The 25,196-nt window shown below is 35.0% G+C and overlaps 1 protein-coding gene across 1 annotated transcript in view; it reads right to left on the bottom strand.

The window, feature by feature from the left end:
- Positions 1-25,196, bottom strand: part of KYNU (kynureninase) — a 125,822-nt gene that overhangs the window by 12,659 nt on the left and 87,967 nt on the right. Inside the window, exon 11 of the mRNA XM_065931472.1 lies at positions 1,050-1,102. Within this exon, the coding sequence (XP_065787544.1) occupies positions 1,050-1,102 (53 nt within the window). The remainder of the gene's footprint in view (positions 1-1,049; positions 1,103-25,196) is intronic.

The following is a 25,196-nucleotide window of genomic DNA, read 5'->3' as shown; positions in this document are numbered from 1 at the left end:
CCATCTTTATCCTTTGCATCTTTGTCGATGCAAATGTGTATATATGTAACATCAAATCTCAGGATTGGAAGCAGTCTAAAGGATCAAGTTTAAGTTGAATTCACAGAACATTTAGGAAGTTTTCTGTATCCCGTGTGATGGAAGAATAAAGTCACTCAGGAAGGAAAGAGAAGTAGGGCAGTTAAAAACTCCCTGCACTAATTATGTACTTTAATTTCTAGCCACTGGGGTTACTGTTTGGTATGTGGTGAAAGCGGGCTTACCAGGTGGTACTAGTGGTAAAGAACCCGCCTGCCACTGCAGGAGACATAAAAGATGCAAGTTTGATCCATTAGGAGGGGGTAGGGTCCCCTGGAAGAAGGCGTGGCATCCCACTCCAGTATTCTTGTCTGGAGAATCCCACTGACAGAGGAGACTGGCAGGCTACAATCCATAGGGTTGCACAGAGTTGGACATGACTGAAGTGATTTAGCACACACATACGCATGCTTGTGGCAAAAGCCACAAAAGGAGAATAATTTGGGAAAAGAGGGATAAAACAACATTTATTAATTAGTATGCTGCTTGGTTTATCAGCTGTGAACGTTTTACCCTCAGAACAAACCCTGAAATAGATATTATTATTCACATTAGATACATGAGGAAAAAAATTAAAAGTCCAAAATGATCAAATTTGTACAGCATCACAAAACCAATAAACAGCAAAATGGGCTTGATACCTGTCTCTCTGGGCCTGACTCTGAGACAATGATTCCTTTCTGTCCCCACTGTCTGATGGTTTCGGTACTCCATATTGGTGAGACCTGAATTCTGTATTTTAGATTTTGCTTCCTCTTATTTCCCTATAAAAGGATAGACTCAAAATCATACTAAAATCTATGAATACTTAGTCTTACATTGAGGAAATGTCATTTCTTATTTTAAGAATTCTTAGTGGCATTTTCAAAGTGCACTCTCCATGAGGCATGCATATTACATATCATACAAAGATGAAAACTGAAATAAACTTAAAATAAAATGACTTGTGAAGTAAAATTGAATACACTTACTGTTGTCCATATTAAATCTGGTGCTTAGTTCATGGCCGAACCATCCCACTAACCTAAAACATAATTAGTAACATTAGATATTTTGGTCTATAAATATAGACAGAATTAATATAGGACTCTTGGGCCTTCATATTAAAATCTATTTGTGGCAGAAGGCGAGGGTGGGATGTTTCGAGAGAACGGTATCGAAACATGTATATTATCTAGGGTGAAACAGATCACCAGTCCAGGCTGAATGCATGAGACAAGTGCTCGGGGCTGGTGCACTGGGATGACCCAGAGGGATCGGGTGGAGAGGGAGGTGGGTGGGGGGATCGGGATGGGGAACACATGGAAATCCATGGCTGATTCATGTCAATGTGTGACAAAAACCACTACAATATTGTAAAGTAACTAGCCTCTAGCTAATAAAAATAAATGGGAAAAAAATAAAATCTATTTGTGATATCAGTCATCAAATACTTAAGCATGTAAATGCTATGTGACATCATAAGACAATATTTATAACCTCGGAGAGAGAATAAAAATCAATTTTTTCATATTACTGGTTATATACTTGCAAAGTTAGATAATCTGAAGAGCTATAATTAATGACCTTGTTGTTTAATATAAAATAAAATGAACAAAAATGTTGTTTCTTTAGATTTTAAAACTGCTGAAAACAAAAAAGAAAAGTGATTAATACAGTAATGTATTCTTTTTGCAATAGAGTCCTAAAGAGAAATGACATAAAAATGACCTCTAAATTGTTGAAATTTTAATAACTTTGTGAATAAATTTCTTACTTTCAGAGTTTCATAAGAATGTTAATTGGCCAGACATAAAGTGTAAAATATAGAGGAAAAATCATATGTATGTGTGTGTGCTTATTAGATTAAAATTACCAATAGTATGAAGAAAATATAAAATTTGAGAGAGAGAAAAATACAGTATTTTTGATATAATCAACTCTTCCTAAATAAAATAATAGTTTTAACACTGCCAAAATTAAAAATTCCAATGTACTTTTTTTTAAGTTGATAATTTTTTTTATGTTTATAAAGAATACATGATTAAAAATAGTAGATTTTGAAACAGAGTATAAAGGTGAATATGCTCTACATTACGTGTGAAAGTGAAAGTTGCTTAGTCATGTCCGACTCTTTGTGATTCCATGAACTGTCCATGGAATGCTCCAGGCCAAAATACTGGAGTGGGTAGCCTTTTTCTTCTCCAGGGGATCTTCCCAACCCAGGGATCGAACCCAGGCCTCCCGCATTGCAGGTGGATTCTTTACCAGCTCAGCCACAAGGGAAGCCCAAGAACACTGGAGTGGGTAGCCTGTCTGTTCTCCAGGGGATCTTCCCGACTCAAGAATCGAACTGGGGTCTCCTGCATTGCAGGTGGATTCTTTACCGAGATATCAGGGAAGCCCATATTACAAAATTCATTAAATAAATGAGTATAGTACTGTCACAAGAAGCATCAGGGAGACAAGTGGAACATGACAGAAAATATAAATGGTCCTCAGATCATACAATTATATAATAAGAGATAAATATAACATTTGAAAAAAATGCAAAGATGAGGAAAATATATTCACATACTTATTTGATTTTTAAAAGTAAAATCTCTATGAAAACCAAATAAAATATAAAGGATAATATCATATATTAATACACATTTAAAATTCTGTATTAAAAAGACAGACAAAATTAAAAGGACCCAATGATGGGGAGAAGGATGCTGTTTGCCACATTTAAAAGAGTTTGCAAGAAGAGTTTTTTCATCAGAGAAAGGGCAGTGTCCCCAAAGCTGCCCAGTCACAAAGCATGGACAGGACATTTATAAAAAGAGAAGTGCAAATGCTCCATGAATTCCAGGAAGAAAAAAGCTCAATGTCAGTGAAAATTAAAAAATATGAAACCATACAAAGATGAAAACATACCTCACATATTAAATTGGCAAAGTTATTTAAAATTTAGATGTCTTTTTTTCATCAAGGACTCAGTAGAAAGTAAACTCTGTTCAATAATGAGCATAATAAGTAATAAAACTTTTATGGAGTACAGTTTAAAAATATAAATTAAAGCTATGTTTAGTTTTCGCAGTACTTTTACTTTTTCAGGTTTATGCAAAAGACTATGTGGAGTACACTAAATGTGTGCGCTACGACACTGAGCACAGTACTATTCACAGTGTCATAGAAGCCCCAGTGTCTTGTAAGAGAAAAATAAATTATATGATGTTTATGTTATGAAATATTATAGCCATTTAAAAAGTCATATTTGAAAGAACATATATTCAAAATTATAAAATAGAGATAACAATATTTAGAGTCTGTTTGATCGTAGGATAAATATATATTGCAGGCATTTATATGTAATTATGGCCAAAATGTTAAAATTTTTAGCTTCTGCTTTATTCACATCCAAGTCACACCTGGACTTAATGGAGAAACACCAAAGGTGCTTTCTTTAATGTTAATATTTTGCAGCTAAAAACTGAAAAAGAGATAGTCAATTATCACTGCTTTAAAATTATACAATTGTGTACCTGGTATGAACAAAAAGATAGTTTAGCATGGTAATCTGGTACAAAATTAATATGAGAACTAAATATCTATTAACAAATTAATATGAGAACTAAATTTAAAAGTGAAATTAAAATATTGAAATTGAAAGCAAACTGACATATTAACAAAAAATATTTCAGACTTACATAAAATTTTTTAAATATTCCTGAATCTGAACAAGAAGAAAAAAGTCGAATAATTTTCAACATCAAGAAAAAAGTCAGTTCTCTTCGAATTGGTGTATACACTTAAATAATCCCAGTAAAATATACAAATAGATTTTATTTGTTTTCATTTAGGACTTGCAAGCTGATTCTAATGCCATATGGAAAATAAATAATATTAAAACATCCCCAAAACTAAGAGCAATGAAGTTGAATATTTCTATAAAGCATTACAACATTATAAAATGTCAAAATGAAAACCAAGAACAAATCTATTAATATACTATTCATCATATTAATAAAACTAAAGAGAAAGTTATAGAATCATCTCCATAGACCAATAAATCATAACAGAAAGTTGTATCATATGACAATCTATTTTTTAAAAATCATTTGCAACTTAGGTCACAAGAAGCTAAACTTTCTAGTATAAAAATAGCTAGAGATCATAATGCAAAAGTAACAGCCCAAGAAAAATGACCAACATAGACAGAAAAAGGAAATGGCTCTCAATTATTTTTTAAAAGGGCCATCCATTTATTGTTAAGAAAAATACAAATTAAAGTTACACTGAAATGCAATGGACTTGAACTCGGGCAAACTCTGGGAGATAATAGGGAACAAGGAGGCCTGGCATGCTGCAGTCCACAAGGTCACAAAAATTCGGACATAACTTGGTGACTGAACAACAAAAAATAACCATTGCCCACCTCTTAAAGTGACAAAAATTCAAAAGTTTTATTAGAACTCTATTAACACATTTTATAAGTTACTGTCATGTATTCTTGTTGGAATATGTGTTATAGATGTGCCCCTCTAGAGAACAAATGAATAACAGTTGTGGAATTTGCAAATATACATACTCTCTGAACTGGAAAATTTACTTCTTGGAGTTTAGCTCTCCAGAAGAACTTGTCCAAGTATGAAGTGAATTATGCGTTAAGTATAGTCATTGTACAATAATAATTGAAGGTTGAAAATAGCCTAAACTCTCTTCAATAAAAGACTGGTTTTTATAAATTATGGTAAATCTATATTGTAAAATATCATATATTCATTACATCAGAGGTGAATAAAAAAGCATTCTGTGTCCCAAAAGGGAATGATTACAAGAGACCAGAAACCAAAAAATAAAGATATATTAGGATAGGACGTATAGTATTTTTATGAACTAAATAATTAGCTTTTTAATTTTTTCTTTGTCAACTAGAATGTAAGTTCATGAGATCAGGCACCGGCTCTTAATGTCTGTAGAAGAGTGTTTTTAATGCGAATGATGTGAGGTGTTGTAAATGGTTGATAGGGGAAGTATGAGTTAGGACAGCTGAACCAGGGTGGTGATGGTTAGGGGAGGCTCTGATAAGCAAACTAATGTGTATATTTCAGCACAGAGAAAGGAAAGAGTGTTCCAGATAATCAAAACAACATGTTCAAAGACCCAACACATATATAGACTAGGAGGGCAAATTTCCCACCACCTTCCTTTTCCACTTTTATTTTTTTCTTTTTATGCAGGTGGATTTTAAATGAATCTTCTGATTTTTAAATTTGGTTTACTAAATTTCTAGATATGCATTTAATATTCAACTTTGAAACTGTCAAATGATTTATCAAGAATAAAACACTGAAGCTTACTAGAAAATTTATAGGCTGTTTTAGGTTCTACTCCTTCTCTGTATGATATTTCTCAGTCCAGTTCAGTTGCTCAGTCATGTCCGACTCTTTGAGACCCCATGCATTGTAGCACGCCAGGCTTCCCTGTCCATCATCAACTCTTGGAGATTGCTCAAACTCATGTCCGTCGAGTCGGTGATGCATCCAACCATCTCATCCTCTGTTGTCCCGTTCTCTCCTCGCCTTCAATCTTTCCCAGCATCGCGGTCTTTTCCAATGAGTCAGTTCTTCACATCAGGTGGCTAAAAAATTGGAGCTTCAGCATCAGCCCTTCCAATGAATATTCAGGACTGATTTCCTTTAGTATTTGACTGGTTTGATCTCCTTGCAGCCCAAGGGACTCTCAAGAGTCTTTTCCAACACCACAGTTCAAAAGCATCAATTCTTAGGCATTCAACTTTCTTTATGGCCCAACTCTCACATCCATACATGATTACTGGAAAACTCATACCTTTGACTAGACAAATGTTTGTCGGCAAAGCTTTATAACATGCTGTGTAGGTTGGTCATAGCTTTTGTTCCAAGGAGCAGGCGGCTTTTAATTTCACGAGTCTAGTCACCATCTGCAGTGATTTTGGAGCCCAAGAAAATGAGTCTCACTGTGTCCATTGTTTCCCCATCTATTTGCCATGAAGTGATGGGTCGGATGCCATGATCTTCGTTTTTTGAATGTTGAGTTTTAGTGATATTTATAAATATATAAACAGTATTTATACCATCTATATTATACTATTTATAAATAAATAAATAGTGATATTTATAAGTAAAATGATATTTTTAGTCAGGTATTAATTGCCAGTTTCCCTTGTTTGAAAAGTCTGTCTTCAAGGATAATGGACTGACATAATATTGTTTGGAAAAAATATTTGGGGTGGTAAAAGAGAAAAACTTTGAAGGCTTTAATTAAAATTCTTCTCATCATTTACAAATATTTTCCTAAACTTTCTTATCTATATTGAATCAAATTTTATTGTGTTAGGTTCATTTGTTAGGTAGAGAGCACCAAAGGATATATATAGTACCCAAACTCCTTTTATCCTTGAGTTCCAAGACAAGATTTTGAAACTTATACAGAGTCAGTAGTCTTTAAAAGCCAAGGCTTCTGATTTGCAGTATATACACATTTTGGAATTCTGATGATCCCATCTCATATAGTAGCCCAGCTTAAAGTTTATGCTGTAAACAGCAAAAAGAAAAGAGAATGGAAGAATCCATTTCTTGATTCCCATGATTAAAATAATATTCTGAATGCTGAGGAATGAGAAGCTTCAGAATGGGAAGAGAAAGACTGGATTCATACTCCTAATACAGAACTGAAATACCCCCTGCCCCAAGTTAAGTTCTCGGCAATAGGAGTTGGGATGGTTGAGAAGTCAGTGGGAACTCCAGATACATTTGGGGGGATCTATAGATAAAAAATTCTTGCAACATATTCCCTCAGACCTACTAGGCAAACTTAACCATTTGTAAGAATTCTTCCAGGCCAGTTTGGTGCTGTAGTCTTCATATAAAAATGTTAGCAGAATGGACCTGTGATAGCACTTTTACTTATAATTTAGGATCATATTAACTCAAGAGACCCAAGATAGTATCCTGAAATTCCAGTGCCCCCAGATAAGGGAATTGAAGGGACTAAGAAATTCAGTATCCCAATGGAACTTGAGATAAAGGGCATATTGTCAGAGGAGTCGGGTGGAGAGGGAGGTGGGAGGGGGGATCGGGATAGGGAATACGTGTAACTCTATGACTGATTCGTGTCAATGTATGACAAAACCCACTGCAATGTTGTGAAGTAATTGGCCTCCAACTAATAAAATAAAATTAATAAAAAAATAAATAAATAAACAAACAAACAAAAAGGGCATATTGTCATGATAGTTCCATAGACATCTTGGAGGGTGCAGTAGTAATAAAAGCAGATGACCAAGGGTGTTCCAGGCACAATTTAATGGATTTAGGAGTTGGCTTTGGACTGGATATCTCTCTTTTATCTATGTCTATGTACATCACTCACCTGTGCAATCTTAAATGGTATCCTAAGGAGAAAAGGACAAAAAACAAAACAAACAAACAATCAAAACAAAAACTCTGAACAGACAGAGCTTAAACTCTGAAATTACTGAGAAAAATAACAGAAATCATTAAGGATACCTCCAAGTTACAAGATTGAATTTCCTGCATCAAATGAGTTGATAAACGAAAATAAAGAAAGAAAATTACTTGTGTACCTAAGTTTATAACCTGATGACATTACAACTATTAAAACAATTACCAAATTTATGATGACAACTGGAATCAATTATAAAATGAAAAATATTTTTGTTAAAGTTTTCACATGCTTCATATTAAATATTCAGAATCAGAATATATCTTAATTTGAACCTGTAACTGAGCTATATCAATGAGATAAAGTGAATGGGAAAGCAAGATCACTGTGCTGTTTGTTTGAGGTACTTATGTTTATCATGATATGAATTTATTGAAAACTTATTCTTTCAGTCAGTAGGGAACTATGCTGTGTACTGAGAGGAACTCAATATCATCCTTTCTATTGAGACTAAGATTATGGTTGCATAAAAAAAGGAATTAAGAAAGGAGTTTTAGCTTGAATGAATTAGACTTATTCACTATCATAGTACAGAGGTATTGATTATTGTTTTATTACTTCTATCTTTTGAAAGAGAAGAAAAATGCTGCAGTTTGTTCATGAAAATTTCTGTAGTTACAAATTAAAAAACAATGTATAAGCACTTTTGCACATAAAGCTTTCTGTTGGAAATGAATTAAAAAATTTCCTCTTGGCATTATGCTTTTTAAAAATCTGAGGCAAATACAGTGGCTGTGAAATAGGGTCATTAAAAAAATGGCATTTTTCCCCATTTTTTTCAATGGCTTCAAAATAAACATTGGTAGAGTACTTCTATACTTTTTTTTTTTATTTAGCAACTTTTCTTTCATTTTTCTGTATTCATTAAAAAGACTAGGTATTTGTCATTTTTGTGTAGTGCTACTAAAAAATTCAAGAGTATGAATTATGATTGCTGGGCATATCTGACAGAAACATCAAAGACCTAGTGTATGAACATGGTATCACAGGAGGAAATAATAGCCAATGCTTAAAAGTATTGATGATATGTTCATAACCCATATCTGAAAAGAATAAGTAAATACACAAAGGGAAAATATGTTCTTCTTTAGAGAAAAAAATACTTGGATCTGATTCTGTAACAGAGATCAAGTCACCATTTTTATGCTTTATTTACTGAATCCATAAAAGTACTTTAAATTTTTATTGGAAAAAGTACAAATATAATATTTTAATTGTTTCTAAGTTGCCTCATTGTTTGATGATGATATGCCTCTTTTGAATTTATTCACTAAAGAAATTGTGCTTTACTATCCAGTGGGTTGGCCTTCCCAGGTGGCTCAGTGGTAAAGAATCCACCTGCAATGAAAGAAACATTGGTTCGATCCCTGAGTTGAGAAGATCCCCTGGAGAAGGAAATGGAAACCTACTCCAGTAGTCTTGCCTGGGAAATCCCATGGACAGAGGAGCCTGGCCGACTACAGTCCATGGTTGCAAAAGAGTCAGACACGACTTAGCAACTAAGCAACAATAATTCAGTGGCTTATTACAAAAGATACTGGGACTAGTCCCATTGGAGATTCTAGTTCTTTATCATTCATCACCCTCGGCCCCTACATCTATGTCACTTCTGGATGAAAATTATATAACCCTATATAACATTTCAGAGTAATCAGATTATCTCTTCTCATGCCAACAGGAAATCCTATTCAAAAGACATGTTTGGGCAAAGCTTTTGCATAGTGAATTGCTAAGGAAGAAAGAGCAGAAATGAAGACTTGCTTGCTGGAAAAGTGGGCAAGATTGTGTCAGTCACCTTACTTAATCTGCAACAACATGCTGAGGTAGGTATTGCTTCTCTCATTTTATGTTTGAAAAAAAGTAAGGCTTACAGAGTTTGAGTGATCATCTAAAGGAACATAGCTGGTTAAGCCCATATCCTGCCCAGTAAGTAGGCAGGAACACTGACCCACAGTTAGAAACTGTGTTTGATACACATCCTCAGAAGGAAGTTGAAGGAGGGAGTTCAAAACAAGTATCTTAACGAACCAATAACCTAGTAGAACCTGAGATCATCAGTGCCTAGAAGCTGAGCAGAAGAGCAGGAGCTAAAAGTAAAATAGACTCAACTAGAGTAGAGTAAAATAGTTTAATGGAAGTTACCACGAAGCTAGAGTTGATGCTTTTTATAAGTGATTCATTCTGTCATTTATAGTACTAATTAAATTACCTTTTTAAAAAAAAAAATCAGGCTTATTAGAGTTTTCCTGTATTTCAATAATTCTTCAAAAGTAGTTAATGACACACCTTGCTAGAAGCAAAAGATAGAAATAGTATAGTGAACTAAAATAGGAATGGTTTCTTCCCACAAAAAACTTAAAGTCTTTGGGTATGGGTGTGAAGCTCATTAAACAACTATTAATTCAACAAAGGGTGGGTGCATAGTCCCCCATCTTTGCCTCCTGGTGTTCATGACATTATGAGGCTCACTATTAAGAACTATGGGTGTGACCTGTGACTTTACATCAAGAATAATGGATTCAGGTGAAATAACAAAGTGGAAAGAATTGAGAGAGGGAAAATGGACCAAAACCTAGATGTTTGATAGCAAACAAGAGCTAAAGAAGGCAGAGTTGTTGATAGATTTTGTTAGGAGTGAGATATTGAGTGGATTGAAATACTGAAAAAAATGAAATCAGAGACTCGGAAAGGGTGAGGAGTTTCAGTTTCATCAACCTGGTTATTGAACTCAGTAAGAGAAGCAGAGTAAGAGCAACAGAAGAAAAAACAATGACTCTTCATAGAGGCTTTTTATACCCTAATTCCCTAATAACTATCACTCTGGGTCAGAGTGCTTCAGAGCCGGAGGATCAAATGTATGGCAGGAAAGTCTAATATCTAGATGTGACAGTAACACCATTGAATTCTGTTACCAAAGCAATAACTTGAAGAAAATATTCATCAGAAGAATTCAACAAAGCATAATACAGACACTCTTACAATTAAGAAAAAATAGGATGGAGGAGATATTCCATGTTGGGTGTGCTTCAGAGTCCTGAAGTCAGTAGTGGTTAATTGTCTCTGTTACTGATTTTTCATATGATGCTTTTCTTCATTGAATATTTATTCTGATATAAAATATTAATAATTATCATATTCTTGTAATCGTTTGTCATATCTATAATCTTAATGAAATTCTAAATGTTATTTCAATGAAAATAATTGAAGCTTTCTAAATTTAATCACTCTATACTTTTACATGATAAAAAGTAATAACTTAAATGGGGTATTACAACAAGAGAATGACACTTTGTCTTATTAAAGTTTCTTTTTACACTTAATTCCTTGTGAAGTAAAAATCTTAGGATCTCTTCTTTAATTTCTGAATATTCTGAATATTTTCATGATAAACACCATCAATGATATATTTTTAATATAAGAGCCCATATTCATATAACTTTTACCATAACTAGATTAAAATTTTGAAAACCATTGTTAATTTAAATAAGAAAAGGAAAACATATTTTATTAAGATAATATGTTTGAGAGATAAAGTCTTTTCCCCATATTATTTTCCAAATAATAAAAATGAACAATGTGAAAACAAGTGATTGACTGTCCTCAAACCTTAAGCAAAGATATTGTAAAAACACTCCAAAAGAGTTTGACTTAGGAATATATGGGTTCTTCCTGATTTAGGTTGTCAAAAGTTGTTTTGTTAATTCTGAGAGCAACAAAAACAAATGTTAATTGAGATTTCATTATGAGTCAGACATAGTTCTAAACAATCGCTTACTCTTCAAAAGAATCATATGATGTAGATCGTGTTATCATCCTCATTATACAAATGAGAAAACTGAGGTTCCGAGACTGTATAAACAGTTGAAGATAAAACAATTATTGGTCCTTGAAGCCCAAATGTAGATATGGACCATCATGACCAAGTATATTCATAAACATATGCAAAATCACCTGAGACAGGTTTTTTTTTTTTTTAATTCATCAGAGATTCTTAAAAAAAAAGCAATATTCCTTCGATTACTTAAATACTACACTTGGGGTTCTGACCTAGCAAAACACCGGGCTAGATGACAGCCACATTCTATTTATATACAATGTTTCTCCTGCAAAAAAAAAAAAAATTATTCCTTCTGATCTTTGATAATCTCTGTAGTCATTTCCTCTTCTTCAAAATGTGTGAACCTATGGATCTAATGATGGGTTCACAAAGAGTCGGACTTGACTGAGTGACTGAACTGACTGACGGACTGATGGATATAATACAGTGAATCTGAATAAGCATATCAATCATATATTACACCTTGAAGCCTCGACAAATGAAATGGGGGCTGTTTAAAGTCAATAAAGAAATGATTATTTCAAAGAATACTTATTCAAACTCAAAATGCATTTCAAAAAACCTTGGGGAAAGTTAAATTCATTTTAAGACCCTCACCACTTGGAATACAGGAAAGGTAAATCAAAATGCAAAAGAAATGTAATATAAATGAAACTTTAGCATGAATTCTAATAAGAAAATATTCTAAAGCTAATGAAGTAAAATTAAAAACCATTAAATTAGTTTATAAGAGCTATTATCACAACAGGCTCATACATCATATCTATGAGCTGAATATGAATAATAACAATTAAGATGCTATCTCATCATACTTGGGTAGAAATTTTAATCTCTTGCCATCAAAAATTAAAAATCAAACAGGGAATTAATTTACTTGGAATGAAGATATTAGCAGAATTTTGAGAGAAGTTGTTGGAAGAGATCCAATAAATAATAGAAAGTAAAGATTTTAATAGGCTTTTTGTTCTTTGAACATCATAAATTTCCTAAAAGGATTTTCAAATAAGTATTATCAAATGGAAAGCAGCACTTATAATAAAGGCATCTTTGAGACGTGATATTCAGATTCAGTAAGAGGAATCCACCAGGGATCCACTGAATATGGTTTTGGATGCTAAGAGTTATAAAATGAAACATCCAAATGCTCCTTGATCTCCTTAGCAAGCCTTTAATGGCAGAATCTCCAGTATGTATCCCTAAATATTTCATGCACTGAATTAATTTAAATTGTTCTGCAAGCCCCTTACCTCTCCTCACCCCATAACTCACCAAAACTAAACAAAACAACTTATCCCAGTTTTCCTGACTTCTGTTAAAAATGCAATTAATCATTGGAACACAATCCAACATATAAAGAAATTAGATCACGGTCTTTTCTAAGAAAGTATATTTGCATAAAAACTGCTTTCATAATGTCTTTTATTTGGCAGTTTATTACCATACATTTAATAATTTAAGTCTGTGCTTAGAAATGTAAACTTGATTGGGAGCAAGTTTCTTCTTTTTCCCCTTTTCCTTTTCATCTTCTCTTCCCTCTTCTTCATTTTCTTCCCTCCTACCCTACCACCCCTCTTCTCTTATTTTTCTTTCTCTCTTTGTCTCTTGAGGTCTCAAGTTAGAACTAAATACAATTGTCTTACTGCTTACATGACTTCAAAAAATGTGTTGAATCAACAAAACTGTTACAGCATTACAAAAAATAGAACATTTGGGGTACAGCATAATTGTTTATTTTTAAACAAAATCTGTAATAGCAATTGCAGATAAATTTGAATGTCTGTCATATCCTAATGTCCTCTATAAGCTAGTGTGTGTGTGTTAGTCACTCAGTCATGTCTAACTCTTTGTAACCCATGGACTATAGCCCACCAGGCTCCTCAGTCTGTGGAATTCTCCAGGCAAGAATACTGTAGTGGGTTGCAGTTTCTTTCTTCACCTCTATAAGCTAACCTTAAGTGAAAGTGTAGTACTTAAAACCCTCATCAAATAATCAGGTTTCACAGAATCAAAGTTCCTCAAAGGTGGTTTTATTCAGGACATAATGAGAAATTTATTCATTCAGGACATAATGAGAAATTTATTCATTCACATCGCTTTTATATAGTCTTAATTTCCATAATAAAATTTTTTGGCAGCTAAACTTTAAGAAATGGGAACAGGGTACTCTTTCATACTTGAGAAAAGGCAAATATGAGAAGATTACAGTAAAGTTTGTTACAAATTTGTCTCAACTTACTGGGCTTTACTGTATCCACCTATTATCAAAAAAAAGCGGAAGGGAAGAGGGTCATCAGACTCATCAATATGCTTGATGATGCATAGATTTCCATTAAACTGGTTTTAGTTTCTGAGTTATCCTTATCAGCAGTTTGCTTTCTTCAAAGCTTCATATTTATTACAGGAGAATCAGAGTTTAAAAACTGGAAGCGAATCTTAGAGATGTCCAGGTGTAACTATTTATTTTTTGCATAATCAAACCAAGACCTGGCAAGGTGTTGAGACTTGAGCCCCTTTCTTTTTAAGATAAAAATCAAAACTTCTAACTTGAAACACAAGGACCTCGATGATCCTGCCTAGAACACCCCACTGTTCCCTTTCAGTTTCAGTCTGACTAAAAGTTAGGATTTCTCCAGTCAGTTCATGTATCACCTCCTCAGCAAAAGGTTTCTCCAACTTCTCTCTCTCTTTTGCTTGTCACACTGAATGATAAATTCCAAGAAGATATTTCTGAATTCCCGGTGTTTTCATACTGCTTTGCCTAGTAGATGCTCAAGAAATATGTTTGTAGTTGATTAATGAAACAACGGTATGCCATTTGAGTAACAGCATCATTTGAATAGACATCAGTCTTTAATTCTCCCCTCATTCCTGTCCCTCTAGCCAAACTTTTCTCTATGTCCTCCCAGTTCATTCAGTCAGTTCATTTGCTCAGTCGTGTCTAACTCTTTGTGACCCCATGCACTGTAGCACGCCAGGCTCCTCTGTCCATGGGGATTCTCCAGGCAAGAATACTGGACTGGGTTTCCATGCCCTCCTCCAGGGGGTCTTCCCAACCCAGGGATCGAACCCAGGTCTCCAGCATTGCAGGTGAATTCTTTACTGTCTGAGACATCAGGGAAGCCCTAGAAGCCTACAACATCTCATCACCTCCTCTGCTGCTCCCCTGCTTTAAATTGTTGTCACTCTTGTCTTCTTTCCTCAATGGCTCCCCAGCAGGTTTCCCAAAGTCCACCATTACCCTCTTACCACCCGTTCCCAAGAAAATCACCAGAATGATCATTTTAAATTTGCTACATCATGCCACTTTTCAGGCAAAATAGGAATGGATCCCAAGTCTTTACATTGCCGTATAAGGATCTGCATTTCCTGGACCATTTTGTCTCACTAATATGCAATTTGCTTAATCTGTTCCAGCCATGCTGGCTTTCTCAACACACTCTTGTCTTTGAGCTTTTGATAAAATACTTCCACTGCTTGGAATCCTCTTCACTAAATAATTGTTTGTCCCACTTTTCACCTCCTTCATCTCTTCATCCATATCATATTTCCCAATGATGAGCCTTCCTGAATGCCTTTTGAATTCTGTGCATGGCCAAGTTTTCCAGAGTATTCTTATACCCCCTTTTCAGTCCTGTTTTTCCAATTATCCATAGGACTTATCAATTTCAAATGTATCGTGCAATTTGCTCTGAATATAATCCAGCTGTCCTTAATGGAATGTAAGCTCTATAAGAGGAAGGATTCTTTGCTTTATTTATCCATATACCCAAAAGATTTTTTAAAAATGCCTGGACTATAGTAGATGTTCAATAAATGTTTCTTTAAAGAATGTAAATGTGGCACAGGGACATAATTCAGCCATGTCTGAAAGGATTTTAAGTCCAAATTTTTCCATAGTGTTCAGTGACAATATTAACTTCTTTTAATGTACAATTATATGCTTTTTTCCCCCCATCTTTCTTTTTAGTTATTCCAAGCTCTATCCCTCTGTAATTGGCCAAGGTGTTTCTTCTAGCCTCCACTGACAGTCTTTTCTAAGCAAGCATTCCAGTAGGATGCCAAATGCAAACAAGGGTGGGTTTGAGCAACTCTGCCTTCAGGGAAGTGAGGTCAGTTGGGTATGACATGAGCATGGGTGCACACTATATAAGTATCCCAGTAAATTTTTAGGTCATCTCTCACAGTGAAGCATTAATATTGCTAAGCTACCATGCAGAAGGAGAAGAAAGGGTTGGAAAAGAGGAACACAATTGCTAAAGTTCAAGCTGTTATTAGAATAGGAAAGATGATCAGGGAAAGCAGTAGATATAAACTATAGCAAATGACAAAAAACAAAAACAGAACTCAACTAAAAATAAGAGAAGGAGCAGGGAGAATCTAAATCTAAGCAGTTAGTAAAGACCATATTTGAAGGAAAAGTAAACTTATGGCTAAGTGATAGAACAGATTCAAAGGTGCTAATGATGATGAAAATCTTGACAAAATGGGATGTTTCAGCTTGTGAACTGTGCATTCACTCCTTGTCAGCAATGAGTTTCCAAGCATGACTATTTCAAGGCTCAATATGGCCATAACATTAGACAGGTAAAATATTACCAACTCACTGTTAGTAAAGAAGGTCTTGTTTATCAATTCTTAATTTGTTAAAAAAAAAAAAAGTATTCACAATTGTTCTGCTCTAAGTCAACTGATTTAATGCTGTTTTGGAAAGGAGTTTGAGGAGTTACGGGGATTCAATTCCTTTTCATCCACTCATTTGCCCAGTCATATGGAAATATCGTTATGAGAGAGTGCTTTACTTGGTTCTGATACATATTCAATTACATCTTCAAATCTTATTCAAAAGAAGCCTTGTTAAAATATGTCCAGTGAGCTAACAGTATGATAAGCATAGTTACAAAAATTCCTGATATTATAAATTTTGGTTACTGAAAACTGTTTCCTGAAGATTCAGAATAGTATGTTGTCTTTACTCGAGCTAAATCAGTATTTTCTTGGTGTGAAAGCTTCATTAACAAAAATTTTCTGCTTATCATTTCTTGAAATCTATTATTATTTTAAAATATTGGTTTATAATCATCTGGTGATATTGATGCTAAAATCACAAAACATATCAAGATTTCTGAATTTAGGACTTTAGAAAGTACTATTTGCAATGTTGATTAAAATACTCACGAAGGATTTTTAAAGTTGTCTATAGCTGGTTTTCATGGATATATTTAGTCTTTGTAGAAGCATATGGAAATGCATATTTAATTTGACAGTATTTTGCAAATCATACTCACTTCAGAGTAACTTGCAAAGTAGAAATGCTTTTATATGCTAGAAGATGGTTTGTCTATTATGCTGAGAATAAAGAAAGAGCCATGTATTCAACAACAAAATAAAGATATATATATATATATATATTCTCAGGCATTGTGGATTATGATAATAAAGGAAGATCAGAAGGACAATGTCCCTGTACCTTAACATTTAGAATTATATTATAGTCAATTTTTCAAGCAATCACACTGGACATACTAAAATGAATTCTCACAAAGATCACAGGCACCCTTAGGGAAAAAAAAAGATTCAAATGGTCATTTGCTGTCTAGGTTTCCATACTAATGCCAAATCTTCTGAGACTTTGACCAAATCTGATTGGGACAGAGATTTAGAAGAGAGTAAAGGCAATCTATCTTTACATGAACTTATCATGATGAAGACAAACCTCAACACCAGAAAAAAGGGATAATTTCTACTCAATCAAATTCTATCCTCTGGGGTGGAGTTAAAAACAAGTGACCAAAGAGAAACTGACTCATAGGAATTCAGACCTTTGTTTTGAGTCGTGCATCACAAGCTTTCTCGTGGCCTGTGAAGTCAGCCCAGCTCAGTGCTGGAAGCAGCAGGACCCAGGGGCTCTTGTGCAGTGAGTAGTTTCCCATGCCGCCCCACACAACATGTATCACTGCACCTCCTATAGAGTCAGATGGATCCGTGTGTTTTCTCAACAAGAACAAATGAAGTTTAGTAATAGCTCTTCATATTTTATATTAAAAAAGAAACTTTTCGTGTTCTGAAGGTCATTTTAGGGACGAAACTTGAAGTAATTAAAACAAGAGCTGAAGCTCTTTGACAAGTTTACATTTTGTGTCTAAAGGATTCACTGACCTGATAAATCTTCAGGGACACTAGACTGCAATTTTCTAAGAGAAAATAAATTTTGAGGTTTCAAAGGACTTCAATTTTCTCATATTAGTGATTATGTCATCATTATCTGAGAATACTGATTTGCAGACAACATTGACTTTAATGTAGTTTTATACTGATAATTACTCTTCCTGTTTTCTTTTAAGAGTCGGGATTCCTTTATCTCTTGAGTTGAGAAAATCAGATTATTTATTGAAATTATTCTTGAATGTGATCATGCCTCAGTGCATAAACATTATTTTTATGATCACAGCTTAAATTCACCACACTCAAAAATTATCTGGATGATTTGCATAATAAAAAGTCAAGCTGTGAAGGTGAGGGATCCTTTTAGAATTATTGATCTAAAATGGTTTCTGAGTGAAGATAGGAATGATTTATGTGTCATGAATCCATAGGTGAGTTTTCTCCAATCATATTGTCTTCCTTTGGATCCTTTACAATGAGAATTTGGAGACTAGGATTTCTCATAGGTATAAGCCACTCACGAGCATGGCTCTGGAACTAAGTGAGAATATGAAGCAAACCTGCTTTTACTACCGTTTATAATTTCTAAAATACTGTAGAAAAGAGATAAAGAGCAAGATTATGATACAGGCAGACTTTTAAATGTTAAGTCAATAACTCAGATTCCATAAGAATTCTATCAAGTGTATAAAAAGATCACTTGACATATCCTTTAAAGAAAAGCCATTTAAGTAATTCATTATACTTCCTTAAATTTATGAAACTAATTGAGTGAAATCTCTCTCATAGGCAACAAATTCAGCTTTCAAAGTAACAACTTAAATTTATGCACTTAGTTAACATAGCATTCCATTTTGCAGAGGAACAGTATCTGTAAATTTCACCACAAACTTCATCAAGCTTGTCCAAAGAAGCTCTGAGTTATCTATCCCTTCACTGTTCCTATGGTGATACATGAGAATCCACCCAGCAGTTATTTAGGAATTGCCTTGTGGCACATATTCTAACCCTATATTACCTATCATTTAAATTGTTTATTCAACCATTGAAACATCTCCAATGGGTTGTATGATTAAAAAAAAAAAAGCAACGTCCTATATTTATTTCTATCTATGAAGGTTTCATATATGAAAATAAATGTTGGTTATATTTGCTTATGCCTCCTCAAATGACTGAGAAACATTCTCTTTACTTGATAAAGCAGTGAGCACCTTAGAAAGGATATTTGTGTTGGAGTAGGATAAATGGAAGCTTCATCATGCTGAATTCCTAAGATTGGAAAGATATATGGATATATTAGAAGTCCTCATTATTTGCTAGGCTTCCTTTGTGACTCAGCTGGTAAAGAATATGCCTGCAATGTGGGAGACCTGGGTTTGATCCCTGATTTGGGAAGATCCCCTGGAGAAGGGAAAGGTCACCTACTCCAGTATTCTGGCCTGAGGAATTCCATGGACTATATAGTCCTTGGGTCATGAAGAGTCGGACAGGACTAAGCGACTCGTTTTAAAGAATCCGCCTGCTAATGCAGGAGTTGCAGGCGCCTTGGGTTTGATCCCTGGGTGGGGAAGATCCCCCAGAGGGGGAAATGCCAACCCACTCCAGTATGCTTGCTGAGATAGTTCCATGGACAAAGGATCCTGGTGGGCTAGAGTCCATGGGGTCGCAGAGTCAGGCATGACTGAGCAACTGAGCATGCATGAAACACTGGGAAAATTCTTTTAAAATACATATATATTAAAAGCTTTTGCACAACAAAGGAAACTATAAGTAAGGTGAAAAGACAGCCCTCAGATTGGGAGAAAATAATAACAAATGAGGAAACAGACAAAGGATTAATCTCAAAAATATACAAGCAACTCCTGAAGCTCAATTCCAGAAAAATAAACAACCCAATCAAAAAATGGGCCAAAGAACTAAACAGACATTTCTCCAAAGAAGACATACAGATGGCTAACAAACACATGAAAAGATGCTCAACATCACTCATCATCAGAGAAATGCAAATCAAAACCACAATGAGGTACCATTACACGCCAGTCAGGATGGCTGCTATCCAAAAGTCTACAAGCAATAAATGCTGGAGAGGGTGTGGAGAAAAGGGAACCCTCTTACACTGTTGGTGGGAATGCAAACTAGTACAGCCACTATGGAAAACAGTGTGGAGATTTCTTAAAAAACTGGAAATAGAACTGCCATATGACCCAGCAATACCACTTCTAGGCATACACACTGAGGAATCCAGATCTGAAAGAGACACGTGCACCCCAATGTTCATCGCAGCACTGTTTATAATAGCCAGGACATGGAAGCAACCCAGATGCCCATCAGCAGACGAATGGATAAGGAAGCTGTGGTACATATACACCATGGAATATTACTCAGCCGTTAAAAAGAATTCATTTGAATCAGTTCTAATGAGATGGATGAAACTGGAGCCCATTATACAGAGTGAAGTAAGCCAGAAAGATAAAGAACATTACAGTATACTAACACATATATACGGAATTTAGATAGATGGTGGCGATAACCCTATATGCAAAACAGAAAAAGAGACACAGAAGTACAGAACAGACTTTTGAACTCTGGGGGAGAACGTGAGGGTGGGATGTTTTGAAAGAACAGCATGTATATTATCTATGGTGAAACGGACCACCAGCCCAGGTGGGATACATGAGTCAGGTGCTCGGGCCTGGTGCACTGGGAGGACCCTGAGGAGTCGGGTGCGGAGGGAGGTGGGAGGGGGGATCGGGATGGGGAATACGTGTAACTCTATGGCTGATTCATGTCAATGTATGACAAAACCCACTGAAATGTTGTAAAGTGATTGGCCTCCAACTAATAAAATAATATTAAAAAAAATAAATAAATAAAATACATATATTTTAAACCAGTAACCATACTTTTGTAGTACATAATGAAGGAAAAAATAAAAGTTTTGATTGGGATGCTTTTGAAAAATAAAACTTTAAATTGTATAATAAATTTAATTTATAATTTGATAAAACTTACATTAAAATTATAATATGCAAATATTAAGAAGAATGAGTAGTAAATCAAATGTTTTTTGGTGTACTTGACAAATGTCATGGTAGCAAGCTAGAATCTTTTTGTGTTATGTTTAACTTTTTAGCATGAGCGTAAAGATGATCATTTTCACAAAAGTTTTGAAGCATTCATCAGTTCCTCTTAATCCCTCATATTCCAGTCATTTGATTTTGAAGTACCATGCCTAATTTCCTCTACTTCATTTATTAATGCTTTTGACTGTAACATATTCTCATTGTTCATGATTTGTGATTCAGCAGTTTTTCAGTATAACTTGCATCATGAAATGCTGAATCTCTTGAAAAATTTTACTTTACAATTCATTTGCATACAATTTTTACTGTGTTATAACATTCTATGATCAGCAAGAGACCAAAATATTTTTTATCATAATGCATAGAGATAAATGTTAATACTAATTGAGAAAGAGTGTTTGGTAAAGGTTAATTTTATAAGTGAGTAGTTCACAGTTTTTACTTTCCTACATTGTCATGTATCTTTCCGGACTAGAATAATACTTTGATAATCAGAAGCTCTTGCAATTTGCAATCAGATAAAAGTAAGGGATAGAAAGTAAGCAAGTGATAAAGCTAGAAATACAGTTGGTATCTTCTGCAAATGTCTGTTGTTGACATCATTACAGTGGATGAGATACACCTGAGTTAAAAGGACCAAGGGTTGAGGCATTGAGAGAATCAATGAAAAAGTGAGAGAGTAAACTTTATCAAATACAGAAAAGCAATCAAATGCATGGGAGAAGAAGCAAGGGGAAATGATTCACTGGAAGATTAGGGCTGTGGGAGGTCACATAGGGTTGTGGGAGATAACATTAAGGACAAAGGGGTGGCCAAGTTCATTTAATACGGCTGTCTGATAGGGCAGGAAGTTGTGGCTAAGATGCCATCCACGTTAATTCATACTGAACATCCAACTCCAGAAACAAGCTAAATGTGTAGAATAAATGCCCTGGGAGGTCTGAGTTATAGATTAACTAAGGATTCTGTGAAAACTTGCACTGAGAAATATATTGATATTGGCCTATCCCATTTGCAAGTATCTGGAGTCTTGTGAATTTACCCACCTTACTACCACCACTGACACTCCCTCATTCTCCCAGTCTTTAACACCAAGACCTTATATAGATACTAGAAAAAGATGTGATAAGTAGTAAGTCAGAAAGAATCACAGAAACCAAAACAGGGTTTAAATTATAGATGAGTTTGGGTTTGTGGTTTTCTCCAGCATTGCCTGGAGAAGGAAGTATAATCGGATATATCATCATCACACCCTAAATGATCTCTCTATATAACATTAATTGTTCTGTTGGGTCAAGCGTGAAAGATGCTTATAATTTTTAAGCCATTTTTATAAATTTTCTTGATGCTTATTTTTATCCTTTCTTAGACTTTCTTATGTTGTTTTATGTGTCTATTTTTTAAGTTCCCAAATAATAATAATAGTAGTAATAGTCTATACTTCTGAGTTCTAAAATTTGCCTTTCCCATGCACTGATGTCAGCCAGCCTCTTCTACTGGTTCTTTTTAACCTGCAAATTACTTATTACAATAAAGGAGATGACTCAAGCTCTTAATAAAGGCTTAAAAATGTCATTTCTACTTAAAGCCTTCAATCAAATACCTCTAACTGTTTATGGAAATGTGTTGGCATTATTTGAAATTCTAGCATTTTCAAAAAATTATCAGTAGGCTCCATTCTTGACCACTCAGAAAACTTAAAAAAAAAAAATACTAGGTGAAGTAAGAATTTCAGGAGATCTAATATATGAGAGCATTTGAAAGATTCTTTATGCCTGAATGGAAAGTGAGGAACAGCAATTTTCTAGTATCTATGATTTCACTGGATAGAGTTAAAAAAAAAAAAGTAAGCCACAGAAAGAATCTTAATGACTCACTCCTGTTTCTTGCAGCTGCTGCTGCTGCTGCTGCTGCTGCTGCTGCTGCTGCTAAGTCGCTTCAGTTGTGTCCGACTCTGTGCGACCCCATAGACGCAGCCCACCAGGCTCCCCCGTCCCTGGGATTCTCCAGGCAAGAACACTGGAGTGGGTTGCCATTTCCTTCTCCAATGCATGAAAGTGAAAAGTGAAAGTAAAGTCCCTCAGTCGTGTCCGACTCTTAGCGACCCCTTGGACTACAGCCTAGCAGGCTCCTCCGTCCATGGAATTTTCCAGCAAGGGTACTGGAGTGGGGTGCCATTGCCTTCTCCGCCTGTTTCTTGCTAGAGTCTCTCTAAAAAAAACCAAGAAGCGATGGGTGGTGTCTTGAATTGCAGTCTGTGGGCTTTTACAAAAGAATCGTTTTACAAGCCTCACCTATGTTTGAATCTTCTAATATCAAAAGGTTAAGTATTGATCTAAAGTTTTTCAGAAAGGTCAACACTTTTATTTTTATTTATTTATTTATTTTTAGGTCAACACTTTTAAAGTTAAAAGAAAAATGCAAGATTTTTAAGGACCTGCAATACAGGAGACTTGGTTTCAATCCCTGGGTCAGGAAGATTCCCCTGGAGAAGGGAATGGCTCCCACTCCAGTAGTATTTTCTTGCCTGGAAAACCCCATGGACAGAGGAGTCTGGCAGGCTACAGTCCATGGGGTCACAAAGAGTTGGATATAACTGAGCAATTAAGCTTTCACTTGAAGGATTTTTTTAAAAGGTTATATATTTCTAATGTTTGAATTCTTACAGCTAAAAGTATTTCCTTCATAGTGCAGAACAATGATTAGTAACTGTATACACTAAAATTGTCAAACATGAAAAACAAAAAACACAAGATGACATTTACTCAGAACCAGTCCTTGTTAAGTATAATTCTTAGCTACAGATAAGGTTTAGAATATGATACTGAAATGAGAAAAATGTGATGATAAACTAGGAAAAGGTCAAATTATATTTGAGATTAACAATTTGAATTATAATGCTTAATACAGTAGATTGACAGTGCCCTCTACTCATTATTTTTATTGGCAAAGGTTTCTTGGAAAAAGTCTTAGGTCACCAATTTTGAACGATGGCCAAAATGCTTATTTAAATAAACAAACAAAAAATGGTGAAATTTCTTGGTACAGATGTAATTTGCCAGTTGCTAATGGGAACATCATATAAAAAATATTTTGAAATTTATGCTTAATATTAAACTTTCAGAATTCAGGGTTACAAGTTCCAGGATCCACTCCCATAGTACCCTTCTCAACTTAAACATTTATGCATTTTGTTTAACATTGTACCTAATATGCACCTAATGCTAACTTCCACCTCCATCCTGTCCTACCTCTTTATCAAAGGCTTTGGTTACATGATTATCGCACTGTAAATATATGGTTGAATGATGGGGAAAAAAAAAGCAAAACACTATACTTTAAGCAGGGATAAAGAATGAATGGACCAGGAAAGTTATGTGTACTATTTATTTGAAATAACATGTTTTGCCACTAGATGTCACCCTTTTTTTAAGCACAAGTTTACTTCATAAAGTTAAAAGAGGAGTTACATTGCACTTAGGGTAGAAGTTGGTACCAGTGGAACTAGTCCCTCTAGTATCACATAAAAAGAAGCTTTAACAACTGATAAACAAAGAAACAGCAACCAGGGTTTCCTGTAAAAAGGACTATGTGTGTCAGATTGATTTGAGTCTTGTTGATCTCCAAACTAGATACTTAAAATGCAACAGAAGTTAATAGTATGTGATTTTCACACTGTACAAGTAGAAGATTGTACAAGCATGGCTCTTGTACAAATATAAAGTGAACACATATAAAGATCTCAATCAACTCATAATTAGCAGATGAGCCAGTAAGATGGTGAGGCCAGTATAAGAGAGAATTTCAGGAATAGAGGCTTACAGGGTCAGTCTGAGCTTGGCCATAGGTACAAAATTCTTTAATATCGCAAAGGTCACAAACCATAACCTTTAAGGGTATGTTTCCTGCTTGAGGGGAAATGATCTCTACTTGTCAAAATTCTACAAGTTAACATGCAACTTCACAGTAAGGCAAAAAGATACTTAGCCTAGATGTATGGATCACCTATCATGCTTCAGTGGCTGTGCTGTTTTACATTCATTATCCCATTTTAATCTCACGATAACTTTCTATGAGGTAGATGCTTATGTTCTCTTTATCAAGAGACATCAAGAGATGTCTGAGAAATCAAGAACATTCTTCAGGACCAGCAGGTGGGTGATCAGGCTGGAATGTAAATCTGCTCTGTCTGCATGGTCTTTCTCCTGGGAGCACAGACTTAACACTTACCTACTGGAGAAGGAAATGGCAACCAACTCCAGTATTCTTGCCTGGAAAATCCCATGGACAGAGGAGCCTGGTAGGCTATAGTCCATAGGGTCACAAAGAGTTGGACACGACTGAGCGACTTCACTCACTGGGTCTAGAGGATGTTGGGATTGTACAGGATGAGGCACTGCAGGCACACTGCAACGCTTCTGCCCTCTCCTGTTCCTCATCCATGAAGGGCAAATAATGGTGAAAGAGCTCTGAGGTGCAGCAGAGAGGCTGTAAAACCAGAGTGTAACTGCCAATGCTTGCATTCTCTAGAGTTTGTGTACATCACTTACCATCCCCCTGCTTCC

The sequence above is a fragment of the Muntiacus reevesi genome, chromosome 3 (assembly GCF_963930625.1).
Source record: "Muntiacus reevesi chromosome 3, mMunRee1.1, whole genome shotgun sequence".
Lineage (NCBI taxonomy): Eukaryota > Metazoa > Chordata > Mammalia > Artiodactyla > Cervidae > Muntiacus > Muntiacus reevesi.
The sequence above is the reverse complement of the archived record's forward strand: the minus strand, read 5'-3'. Positions and strand labels throughout refer to the sequence as shown.